Source organism: Ostrinia nubilalis, chromosome 23 (assembly GCF_963855985.1).
Source record: "Ostrinia nubilalis chromosome 23, ilOstNubi1.1, whole genome shotgun sequence".
NCBI lineage: Eukaryota > Metazoa > Arthropoda > Insecta > Lepidoptera > Crambidae > Ostrinia > Ostrinia nubilalis.
Genome location: NC_087110.1, coordinates 2,584,980 through 2,598,648, shown reverse-complemented (window position 1 = coordinate 2,598,648; position 13,669 = coordinate 2,584,980). Strand labels below are relative to the sequence as shown.

At 37.3% G+C, this 13,669-nt stretch overlaps 1 protein-coding gene across 1 annotated transcript in view; it reads right to left on the bottom strand.

Annotated features, from left to right (window-relative positions):
* Positions 1-9,953: 9,953 nt before the first annotated feature.
* LOC135083194 (protein MTSS 1-like) overlaps positions 9,954-13,669 on the bottom strand; it is a 249,561-nt gene continuing 245,845 nt past the window's right edge. The window contains exons 18-21 of the mRNA XM_063977928.1: positions 12,145-12,486; positions 11,187-11,294; positions 10,044-10,187; positions 9,954-10,000 (exon numbers count right to left, since the gene is read on the bottom strand). Coding sequence (XP_063833998.1) covers positions 9,954-10,000; positions 10,044-10,187; positions 11,187-11,294; positions 12,145-12,486 — 641 coding nt within the window. The remainder of the gene's footprint in view (positions 10,001-10,043; positions 10,188-11,186; positions 11,295-12,144; positions 12,487-13,669) is intronic.

The window sequence follows — 13,669 nt, the reverse complement described above, 5'->3', positions numbered from 1 at the left end:
TCCGTTTATGAAAGTGGGAAGACACGCGAAGAAGTTTGTGCCGAATTTAATGTGCCAAAATCTACTCTTTGTAGAATAATTTAATGATCGCACCTGTATAACTGAAATAACCGGTATTCTCACCTCTATTAATAGAACCCTCTGTAAATGTGACAGACATTTATTTATACCTGTATATCTGAGACACTGGGTAAGTGGAATACCTCTATAAGTGAAACGACATTGCAGGTCCCTTGATGTCTCACTTAACCAGGTTTCACGTATATTATAAATTAATAGTGTTTTTATAGTGTTAAAGGTAGGTATGGTAGGATTTTATAATAATCTACACTTATAATAAATCTGTAGAGAGGTCAATTCTGTACATGAAATATATTTTCAAAATAACTATCAGGGGGTGATTAGTGATCGATACTGATGCCAAAAATGCAATTAAAAATTTTTTTTGTCTTTTTGTCTGTCTGTCTGTACTATGTTCCTTATAGAAACAAAAACTACTCGACGGAGTTTAACGAAACTTGATACAATTATTTTTCATGCTCCTGGGCAGGTTATAGTATACTTAGGAATTCTCACGGGAACGGGAAAATCCTTTTGTATGAAAAATCTAAACCGCTTAAGTTAGACGCTTGAAAACAACAGGATATTGCAAAATTCCCACGGGAACGGGAGTTAGCGGGAAAAAACATTTGTATGAAAAAATCTATACCGCGTAAGATAGATGAAGGGGGTAAAACGGGATCCACGCGTACGAAGTCGCGGGCGGCCGCTAGTATTTAAATAAGAGGCGCGAAGACTTTACTGAAATTAGATAGCAAATTATTACTTACAAACTTTTATGTTGGTCGAAATTTATTTCGCGAAATTTTATGAACGTAATTCTAAATAATGTATTAGTTTATAATGAAATCCTTTCATAACACTTCATTGAAACGTACGTCAAAACAGGTTTCCTTATAATCATTACATGACGAAATCGCCTTGTCAAGTTAATGAATACCCACTTTCAATATAATTTGAATTTACTTAATTATATTTCAAAAATAACGAACCAACAACTTTTTTTTTAAGTTTCATGGTCACCTTCCGGCTCCATCATGATTTCATGGAACTGGTCTGTTCCATGACATCAGTATAATTATTGCATTGTCATACGCGCCGTGATAAAATCTTATCGATCAGTTTAGACGACAAATGTATGGGCTTAACGCGTAAATTTGACAAAATGCCTCAATAATCAGAAATCGGGTATAATTCAGCTTGCAAGATTTGACCCAAACATACATTGCAAGTTAAATATAAGCCTGTAATAAAAAGTATTGATAGTCGCTGTATAAGGTCGCTATTTATTGTTGATTTAATACAGTGTGAGTCACGTTAAAGTGTACATATGAAAATAGATGAAACTAGACCTATTTTTATCGACAAAAAAGAGGTCAAAAATTTTTTGAGATTTTTTTTAAATTTTTTATAGGATTTTTTTTCTTCCAATTACGTATTGTAAAGAAAACGTAATAACTTTTAAACTAAGCGGTATATCCTGATAAAATAAAAACAGTGATAATGTTAAATAACAGGCGATACTAAAAAAATACATAAAATACACAAAAATTGCCAACAAATAATAAAAAATGATACTTTTTGAAAAAAGTCTGCTTAAAAATTCGTGTTTTTTTGGTTATTTGATAAATTTCTCCAAAAAATGCCCCTATAACAGGTGGTTTTTATTGTTTTGTATTATTCTCTATCGTATTACCTTTGTAAAACCAAAAATTTCATGTCTCTATCCCTATCACAACATTTGCTATGATAGTTTGAACAAAGGCCTACCACAACATTATTCTCCTCTACAGGTAGGGACAATTTTAATTTTATAGCCTGACCAGGAACATAAAAACCCTGGCATAGAGGCGCGTCAATTGCATTTGATAGTGCAACACTGGGTACAGTCGTACCTGCATTAAATTAATAGGCTAACTTTATGTCTCAGGATTCAGGATTATGGGCTAATTTAATATTTTCATAAATTAACAAAAAATATTATAAAACAGGTAAACTGGTTTAAATAAATTAAATGAAACCATCAATCGAGCAAGTAGGATTTTATTATTATTCATCAATAATCAAATTCTAAACTTGAATATTCAACTACAATGTCTGCTCATGAACGCTTCAAACTCGGTACTTCTTTCCCAATTCCATAAAATTCAACACTTACAAAGTGACAAAAAACTTTAAAATAGGTAGTTGAAACAAACCACAGCTAATTTTCATAGTTGACTGTACTATACGATAAACATGTCAGTCAATTTGACAACCTTTGTCGGAAACATTATTCAATGAAAATATTGTCCGAACCCTTAGTATTTCTCTTCGACAAATACTTTAACATATTGTGAACCACTTTTCTTTCACGACTATAAAAATATTCTAGCAATTTAATTCACGAAATCAATTGCGCACATTTAAAATAAAGTTTGTTTACACTTTGACAACAATAGACTGACATGTAAGGTGACATGTCAATGAAGTTTTCAGTTACTGTTGCCATTAAAAGAAATTAGTACCATTAATTTTCCGCAACATGGTGAGGGTTTTTATGTTCCTGGTCAGGCTATAACTAAAATGCTTATTTTACTTCGAAATCTTTTGTTTTTACTTGAAATCTAACTTGTCTTTATCAAAATTACAAATCTAGAGCCATTTTCAGTTTCGTTGTTAGCGAAGCGTTGAATGGCGCGCCCGGAGAGGCTTAGTTCAAACGATCATAGCAAATGTTGTGATAGGGATAGAGACATGCGATTTTTGGTTTTACAAAGGTAATATGATAGAGAATAATTCAAAGTAACAATAACCACCTTTTATAGGGGCATTTTTTGGAGAAATTTATCAAATAACCAAAAAAAACACGAATTTTTAAGCAGATTTTTTTCAAAAAGTATCGTTTTTTATTCTTTGTTGGCATTTTTTGAGTATTTTATGTATTTTTTTAGTATTGTCTGTTATTTAGCATTATTACTGTTTTTATTTTATCAGGATATACCTCTTAGTTTAAAAGTTATTACGTTTTCTTTACAATAAGTACTTGAAAGGAAAAAAAATCTATAATAAATTAAAAAAAAATCTCAAAAAATTTTTGACCACTTTTTTGTCGATAAAAATAGGTCTAGTTTCATCTATTTTCATATGTACACTTTAACGTGACTCACACTGTATAATTATTATACCAACGTCACTGATTTATTATAGAACTTTTACGTCAGTAGGTAGGTAATATTACATGATTTCTCTTTGAGTAGGTTTTTGAGTAGTTGACACTTAAACATTGACATTTTGAATGAGCTGTCAAAATGTAGTTATTTTTTGTATGCTATGCTCGTTTTACATGATTTGTTTAAAATTTAAATATTTGTTGTTCGTATTAATAAAAGTGTCGGTTATTTTCTTTTTATTTACTTAAATTTTACAATTGAATATTATTTTGGCAGGTTTTTCGGTTTCTTTTTCAAGTCTGGCAGTTTTTTATATCTCGTAAAAATATAGCTTGGCTCGTTTGTATCGTAGAATGATTTAACTATACAGCTCATTATTTTTTAATCTGTTCAAGTTAAATGAAAATGTGTCTTATTCGGAATAAATTAGGTCCAATTTTCCTTGTTATTTTATGACGTTATTCTAAAATTAGAATACTATTTGAAATTTTATTGGATTTTACGAGATTTAATTGGATTTTACAGAGATCAAGCTATACAGTGTGAGTCACGTTAAAGTGTACATATGAAAATAGATAAAACTAGACCTGTTTTTATCGACAAAAAAGAGGTCAAAAATTTTTTGAGATTTTTTTTTAATTTTTTATAGAATTTTTTTTCTTCCAATTACTTATTGTAAAGAAAACGTAATAACTTTTAAACTAAGCGGTATATCCTAATAAAATAAAAACAGTAATAATGCTAAATAACAGGCGATACTAAAAAAATACATAAAATTCAAATGAACATTGCAAACGTTGTGATAGGGATAGAGACATGCGATTTTTGGTTTTACGAAGGTAATACGATAGAAAATAATACAAAGTAATAAAAACCACCAGTTATAGGGGCATTTTTTGGAGAAATTTATCAAATAACCAAAAAAACACGAATTTTTAAGCAGATTTTTTTCAAAAATTATAATTTTTTGTTATTTGTTGGCCTTTTTTGTGTATTTTATGTATTTTTTTAGTATTGCCTGTTATTTAGAATTATTACTGTTTTTATTTTATCAGGATATACCGCTTAGTTTAAAAGTTATTACGTTTTCTTTACAATAAGTAAATGGAAGAAAAAAAATTCTATAAAAAATTTAAAAAAAATCTCAAAAAATTTTTGACCTCTTTTTTGTCGATAAAAATAGGTCTAGTTTCATCTATTTTTATTATGTACACTTTAACGTGACTCACACTGTATTTTACAGTTATAATTGGACATTTTTGATTTTTTACTTCTATTTTAGCCAAACACACTTGTAGTTCATATGGACACAAACTGATTCATTCACCTTATAGATATTACATACATATCGTACATTCCGTGGACTATGAAAAAGTATGAAAGTCAAGTCTTGTGACAGTATGAAAAATTCCCATTTACTCTTTATAATATTTACTTACATTTATCGCCATAAAGTTACAAGCTTTTGGATAATAGACCTCACGTATTTATGTAGTAACGTTGTTATTCTAAAATGTACTTTAAATGATACAACTTGAAGCCTATTTTCCAAAGTAACACATTCGTATTGACCTTTCGTATTTCTCACAATTTGGTATAAAGCCAAGATCACACTGCTGAGTGCCTGTAGAAATAATTGAAATCTCAGATCTTACTAATAACCACAGCTTCTGAAGACAGACACAGACTGAAGAATAAAATTGTCATTTTAACGTACTATACCGAACTTATTCTGCAGATTAAAGTTATGTGGCGACTTAATATTAAATTTAATACGCCTAGATAGTCTTCATAAGCACTTCATCTAAGCCTTGGCGCAGATTACCGATTTTTAGTAGGTCGATAGTTGGGCCCGATTTTAATTTGTATGAAGAATCGTCCGATACCAAATCGGTGTAATATGCGCACTTTCATACATCTCCGTACTGATTAACAGCCCGAGCACGACCTAACTATCGGCCAACTAAAAGTTAATGGTCTGCGTCTAGGCTAAAATGAGGCAAAAATCGAATGTCATCCTGCATTAGTTTTCACAAGTACCTATTTGACTTTGTCAACTGTGAAAAAAAACTTAGCCACTGGTCTAGTTTGAAAAGCTTCACCTTTCTTGGTTTCTAAAGCCTGGTCCGTGAGCACGTAGAATTTTGTCCAATGACCCCAAGCTACCCATCCTTATCACTCGCACGTAATTATGTTGCTGTCGCGCTCGCACACTCACTGCGGGCGCCCGTCGCACAGTCGCGACAGCGGAAGCGGACGGAAGGATGGGTAGCTTGGGGTCATTGGACAAAATTCTACGTTTAGACCAGGCTTTAGACGTTATAATCAATAACTCTCGACGGTTAAAAAAAATTTTTACCCTTAAAAGCAAGCAGTGTGACCTTCACATAACAGTTACATAGATGTCGCTAGTAGTACATACAACAGCTCACCATCTTTCTTCATAGTTTAGCGAATCTTCGGAGCTGACCGATCATTGCAATGCTTGTTCCGACGTAGTGTAGCGCCGCGTTTGATTTGCTCCATCAGAGAGGTGTGACACACGCGAGGGTCCGGCTGGAAAGATTAGTGTGGTGTTTAAATAAACTATTAATTAGGCAAAGAGTTGCTGATAAGTTTTGAAGAGATCATCATCGCCAATGTTGAGGATTTTTGTGTAGTAGGGTGCAAAAATGACATTTGGTTTGACAGTGTGTACGACATTAGTTTTGTTTAAATACATTGTAAGAACTAAATAGGTACACAACTTTTAATAGTATTTATTTTTATGCACATTTCAAGTAGATCTTTTAGAAAAGACATAGGTAACTTAATTTAGCATAGTAATTATGTAAAATTAGGCTTAAGATACGTGTTACTTGTTACTTAGATGATGTTATATTCAGCATAATAAAATAAAATCGATGTTTCAATATTTTTAAGCGTGTGGATTTCAAATGACAAATATTAAATACAATATAAATAATTATAAATACCTACCTACATTAAGCTTATAATTAAAACCGCAACCAGCAATAAGTACCAAACCTCAGATAAAAAGTGCATAATGCGATAATACTGTAGAACTTACAACTACCCTCATCCAAAATAGCATTTTAAGCGTGTAACGGCTGCTCGTTGTACAACACTACCTGTCTCTTTCTTACTTTACATCTAAAAAGGACAGCACCAAACTAACCCCGGTTATAACAAAAGTAACAATTTGATTTCTTTCAACAAGTTTCAACTTATAAAATAGATTTTTCAAAAACAGCCTAATCAATTATCACAATCCTTCTCCCACGTATCGAAATTCGTCCAGCCAAGACATAATAAATAGGCATAGTTACTTCGATTACACATCATTATTTTACTATAATCAGAAGAATAGCGATTTATATTAAAATGGCTGCAATCATTTGAAGATTTTAAAAACGCTTGCTTGAAAGTGCCTCAAAAGCGTTGAGCAAAGCGATATTTGCTGCTGTGAGATAAGATTCCTAATTGTTTAACTCAACATCTATCACGATTGCTTTCAATATAACTATGTAGACGGCACATCAAACTAAACCATGTAGCACCTTGTGTAGTTCACATAGGTGCTATTTTGCCACAAATATGCCTGATGTGTCGACTATTCCCACCTCTCGTTCCCACTGCTGCAACTCCTGTGTAGCCAGGATCTACAGTTTGACCGCCAACAAAAACCCAACCAGTGAAGGTCAAGTGTGTGTCGACTGTATACACATGTCAAATTGAAAGTGATTGCTATAGATGCTAAGTTAAACAATCGAGATGTAGGAGTCGTATTATTGAAGCATTCGAACACCAATCTGAATCAATCTTATGATTCTATGGATGAATATTTTGCGATTAGGACTACTGTTTGCACTCACTAGTTGGCGCCACTGGTGAGGCTCTGTCATTCGCTAGTGGCGCCAACTCCGTGACTTCAAATGAAATCTTAGATATTTACGTTCACTACTTGGCGCCATTATCATCATCATCATTATTAATTTCATCATTTAATTATTCCAAAAACAAAATACATTGTATAGGAATACTAAAATTCACATAATCTGCAATTCCATTAAAATAAAATTAATCTAATCAAGTGACTTTACTCGCCAGTGGCGCTAATTTGGTAAACACAAATGCAATAATTAGAATTTACGTTTACCAGTTGGCGCCTCTATTTCTATCAAGAAAAGATCTTACTCGCCAGTGGCGCCAATCTGGTGACTCTTGGCGCCACTATATTAGCCTAAAGTCACCAATCGGCGCCACTATCTTAGCAGGGAATCATCAGTGGCGCCAACTGGTGATTTTTGGAACGAATGCTTCAAAAACACGTTGTTTTGATATTTGCCTGTGATATCTGTCAAACATTGTACCTGCGCGGACGAGTTGATTAGCGTCCTAACCGTCATTGCTCGGGATGACTCAATCTGCCACCTCTGTGTGAATACACCTTTGTTAGAAGCTACTTGCAATACATATTCTTTTTATTTATTTACTTTGATTAATTAAATTCGTTATTATTGAAATGATTATGCATTTATGCAAACTTTTTAAAACCACATATTATTATTATTGTATAAAATTTTAGTAATAAATAAAATTAGTAAATAAACATAATAAAAACACCATATTAGTAATGTATTATTTTCATAATACGTACGTTACGTAATATTGCCATCAACTTTAGGTAACAGTCACATATTGGGCAATATTGCCAGCAACTTTAGTAACATTCCAAAAATATTCAAGTGTCGAGCAATATCGGCAACTTCAAGAACATTGCCGGCGATTTAGGCAACTTTATCGGCTACTTAAAAAACATTACCAGCAACTTTGTCAATGTTGCCAGCAACGTTGTTAACATTGCCAGCAACGTTGACAATATTACCAGCAACAGACAATATTGCCAGCAACGTTGACAATATTACCAGCAACTTTAACAATATTACCAGCAACGTTGACAATATTGCCTGCAACTTTGACAATATTGCCAGCAACTTAGACAATATTGCCAGCAACTTTGACAATATTACCAGCAACTTTGACAATATTGCCAGCAACTTAGACCCGAAGTGTTCACAAAGTGTTCACATTACCTGTGCGTGTGCGTTTATCATATCCCGTACTGTATTCGCTCGAGTTGAGTCCAGTTGCCGCCTCTGCTGTTGAATCGTCGCCGATAGCTTGTCTAGGAACGCCGGCTGCACTGCCGTGGGCATTATTCCTGGGGGATAAGGGTCATTTTTGAACAGGAGGAAATATTTAGCTTTCGAATTTCTAAACCGACAATCGAGAGAGAAACTATAATGTGAACTATAGCTGATCGATTCTAAAATGTCAAGTGTTAAAAATCGTAACTTATAACCCAATATTGATAGTAGCGCCCTCCTATAAATGCCATAATTATATGGGACAGTTTAAGGTTGTCCAACGTGGCAAAAATCGGAACTGATACTTTGACCTGACCGCAGACTGAATCCAGTTTTATAATTTTTTGCTTACCTTTGCTTTTCGGCGGCGAGTCGGCCTGAGTGATGGTAGTTATGGCCCGCCTGGTGGTCCTTGGCGACAACTGTGGCGCTAGTTTCGCGCTCAAACTCGCTATTAGACCACCTTCTATAACAAAACAAGTAATTTTAACCTATGGAGCATGGGAGATACAATTCACAAGCAATACTAGCGACTTTGTTAGCGCCTGGATAAAAATAGCAATAATGCTCTGATTGTCCTTGGAGTCCAGAGGGCCACTAGCTGAACAAAGGTTAGCAGTAGGTACGGTGGACTCACATATGGCGTGGCGCTACGCACATTAGGTCGGCCGTTTGGTGTAGTGGTTCGAAACGGACTACTATTCCGGAGGTAGCGGGTTCGATTCCCGCACAGTACAAACATTTGTGTGCATGAACATATTTGTTTGTATTGGACTGGGTGTTTTCTATGTATAATAAGTATGTATTTACAAAAAAAAAAGTATTTAAGTATGTTTATATCCGTTGTCTAGTACCCATAGTACAAGCTTTGCTTAGTTTGGGACTAGAAGCGCAGTGTAAAATGTCTAAGAATATTTATTTATTCTATGAAGATGGAAAGAGGACGGGTGGCAAACGGGTTCCCGAGCTTAGGTGTAATTTGAGGAAGATTGTCATCTCCGTGGGTAGCTCTCGTGGCGATGTGCTTCCATTTCAGACGGTTTCAGGCGTCGCGAGTACACTGGACCATGGTGCATTCAGTAGCCTTTGTGATGGCGTCTATCCAGCTATCAGTGGGCTATTCATTAGGTAATGATAGCCTAGATCATTGGTTCCCAAAGTGGGGGGTGACCAAAGACCTTTAAAGGGGGGCGCGGGCCATCTGTGTATTTAAGTATAAAAAACCTGCGAACGCTGAGAGAATGCATTCCAGACTGCTCGATACGACCAATAAATAATATTGACTGGAGGGGGGGGCGCGGAATTTTTTGTATGGTCAAAAGGGGGCGCGTCTCAAATAAGTTTGGGAACCAATGGCCTAGATAGATCACTATACTCACGCTCGGCGTGGCGGTCGGCGCTGTGCGAGCGCGCGGCGATGTTCCGGCGCAGCGCTAGCGGCGACAGCGCGTCGTGTCGTATATGGAACGTATGGTACGCGTGTGGTACTCGTCAGTCCGGAAAACGCAGCGTGGGACGTCCACTTACAAGGTGGACCGACGACATCGTAAAGGTAGCAGGGAAGCGCTGGACGCAGACCGCTGCCAATCGATCAACATGGAAAGCATTGGGGGAGGCCTATGTTCAGCAGTGGACGTCCTATGGCTGAAATGATGATGACTCGTCCGGTCAGTATACTCACGCTCGGCGTGGCGGTCGGCGCTGTGCGAGCGCGCGGCGATGTTCCTCCGCAGCGCTAGCGGCGACAGCGCGTCGTGGCGCGCCAGCTGCGGCGTGGCGTATATGCTGCTGCTTTGGTACTTCTTCTCCTGCTGCAGTTTGAAACCTGCGCCGAGAGATTCAAGGGTCATCATCGTCATCTGGTCTTGATGGTATTAATAAAAGAATGATGAAAGATTAACCGAGCTTTTATTGAATTTAGACACACAACATCAGAAACTACAGATAGCCATAAATCAAGAGAAGAGCGGAACAGAAAATCACAAGTAACAGTGACAGATGCGATGTCAAAAAATATAGTAAATGCGTTTAGAAATCACAACAGGTCTCCACGGAAGGAGTACGAAGTAAATAGAGGATTTGGTCTACACTCCCCATCCTGGACAAACGGATTGGGGCATGACAGATCAGAAGAGCGGGACTATTCCCATATCTCGTTCCCTCCGCTGCAACTCCTGTGCAGCCAGGATCTACAGCTTATAAAAACCCAACCAGTGAAGGCCAATTTGTCCCGGGGCAAGGCAACATCAGTAATTATGTTTTGGACAGCATTAAGTCCCATCAGTACGATTAAAGGACGTATCACATTTATCAACCTGGAAAGGGATCGTAACCGTCAACTCGAGGCGGCCCATATTCTTTGTATGTAACTCCATACCGCACCACAAAGTAAACGCCTCGCCTCGTAGTTGACAGTATGCGAAAGGCGATACGGTGTTGATCCCTTTCCGAGTTGCTAAGTCTACTATAACCTTAAGACGTCAGACGCTTACAGCAGTTCGTAAAAAAATTACACCAAAGTTGTGTTTAAGTCTCACAATGACAAGATTATCAAGCTGAAGTGGCAATGGACAAGGCACATAGTACACAGAACTGACGGCAGCAAGATTCTGGAGTGGAGGCCTCGTACCGGAAAGCGCAACGTAGAACATCCACCCGCAAAGTGGACCGACGACCTCATAAAGGTAGCAGGAAGGCGCTGGATGCAGGCCGCCACCAACCGGCCGGAAATCATTGGGGGAGGCCTATGTTCAGCAGTGGACGTCCTATGGCTGAAAATGATGATGATGAATGACACAAGAACTTGCTACGTCAGTCAACTCACCAGTTTGTCCGTAGTGCGAGTCGTTGGACACCCTCGGCCCGAAACTGGAGAAGGAGTTGTTTTCGCCGTAGCTAGGCGTCGACGGGCTCGACCCGTGCGGCGATCCTGCTGGAATAGACGATAATTATAATGTTTTTCAAAACGAAAAAGTATCCATATAATATTTTAAACTATTATGTTGCATTTTTACTATAAAATTATCCATTTTCCATTTAATTCGGTACACAATGAGGGTTTTCGCGAATGTAAGATCCGCTAGATGGCGGGACGTGGATGTGGGGTCTGACTGCTGCGGATTGGTGGATTTTGACATATCTGTCAATGTCATGTCAAAAATAACCAATCATGCAGCATTCGGACCTCGCGTCTACGTATTGCCATCTGGCGGATTTTTCATTCGCGAAAACCCTCATTAAATCTGCCACGGAAAGTCTCTGTCGCAAGCTCATCACCGTATCCCAATATTCGGAACACAGTTTATTTCCATAGTGAAGATTGTGTTTTTTTACAACGGGTATGTCGAAATCTGTTAGTTACTATGCAATAAAGATTGATGTTTTAGCATATTTCTACGTGTATTTGTGTGTAGTCAGGGGCATCGATAACGAATATAAATTAAAAGATTATCTTAACTTCCTAAAGTTTTAAACCGACATTTAATCTATGTTTTTAAAATAAAGAAAGAAAAAAATATTTTTTAAATATACAATCCAGATCAACATAAAGAGCAAAAAAAAGATTTTTTTGTACCAAATCGGTCTCTGCTCAGTATAAGGCCATAACGTACTCGGGAGCACGTTACGGGCACAGGTATTCTGGTTTTTGGCTTTGATTCACCTATACCACAAAAATTAGACGTGGAAACGGAACAAAAACCATATAAAAACAATAACTTTTAGCTTATTTATTGATTTAGCAGCCAAAGATATTTTTAGATATTTTATTGGTTAAATCTCACCTGCATTAGCCTCCCTGAACAAGTCCGAGCTGGAATTATTCAGGCTATTCTTCCTGACATACACCGAATTCTCGACGTATGCCATTATACGGTGTCCTGTCTGCCCGTATATTGGGTTCAAATTCCCCGTGCTATTCAAACTGGTGTTCGACGAGAAGTTCGACTTGGCTTGCTGGAAGGTGGACAGAGAAGGTTGCGTGGGGCTTTGGGTGTGGGGCATTTGGGGCGTGTGCGGGGAGTTCTGGGCTTGCAGACTGCGACGGACCAGGCCGGGAGAGGCCGGCATATGCTTCAGTTCGGTTAGTTGCTTCACTGTTTCGGCCACGTTTATGCCGGGGTGAGCTGGAAGAAAATGGGTGGAGGTTGGTTGCTTTTGTAAATCTTAGAGGAACTGGTACCGGAATACTGAGATTATTATAAGAAGTCAAAGGTATACGAGTTGTATACGCTCTGTATTTCATTATCATCAGGTAATAAAATAAGTGTAATGCAAAAGCACGACTCTCTTCTCTTTACCAGAGACAAATACTATGTGCATATTTATTTATGCATGTTTAGGGCTTGTTCCCTTGGTAATCCAGTTTTGACAGATCCAGTAATGCCGTGTCCCGCAAAACTGGACTGTCGTGTGAATACACATATTATGTGATTCGAATGGGTTGGGCACTGAAAACGGGATGTTCATGTAGACGTAAATATTATCAGGATCACATTTAGTAGTATATACACATATACTACTAAACGTGATCTTGCAAAAAACGGGATGTATCCGTGGGAACAAGCCCTCATTCGTTACAAACACTATTTTCAGGAAGGGCTCCAGTCGTATAAGAACAGTTTTCATTATGGGACCAAAGGTGGAACATGAGAGAGTAAAAGGTTGCACAAACATGAATAGAGATAAATAGAAAGTTATTAGAGTAGGCGCATACCGTTGAATTTTAGTTAGCCGATAGTTGTGCCCGACTTTAAATTGTATGAAGAATCGGCCAAATCGAATCGGCGTAGTGTGCGCACTCCCATACATGCCCATACTGATCAACTGCCCGACTAAACTATTTAGGCCAGTAGAATTAAACACAAAAATTGATTAAATCGGAAATAATTCCTACAAAAGATTTTTTTGCTTTAATGGCTTCATTGGTTGCCCATTAAGACTCTCCTAAGTTTTCGACTTCGACGGAGTTGTGCTTAAGTGGTGGGCCCCCCCGAAAGGGGCGTTTTTTTGGTTTTCCGGTTATACCGCGTAAAGGACTTACCCTATCGAAAAGTGGTCTTCATGACGGTTAAAGGGCACTTAATCCTGCATTGAATAAGACCAAATTCATATGTTTTGGACAAACCGTTCTCGCGCTAAAGTTCGGCAAAGTAGAAAATATACGTATAATTAATGACCCTCTCCACGTCCAATGGCTTGTTACCCACATGCTTCCAAGCCTTGTAAAGGGTCGCCTTAACCAGTGTAACCCTAACAAGGCTCACGAGTTTGATTCGCTTATCCTTGTTCGTCCCAGCCGTTCCTTAA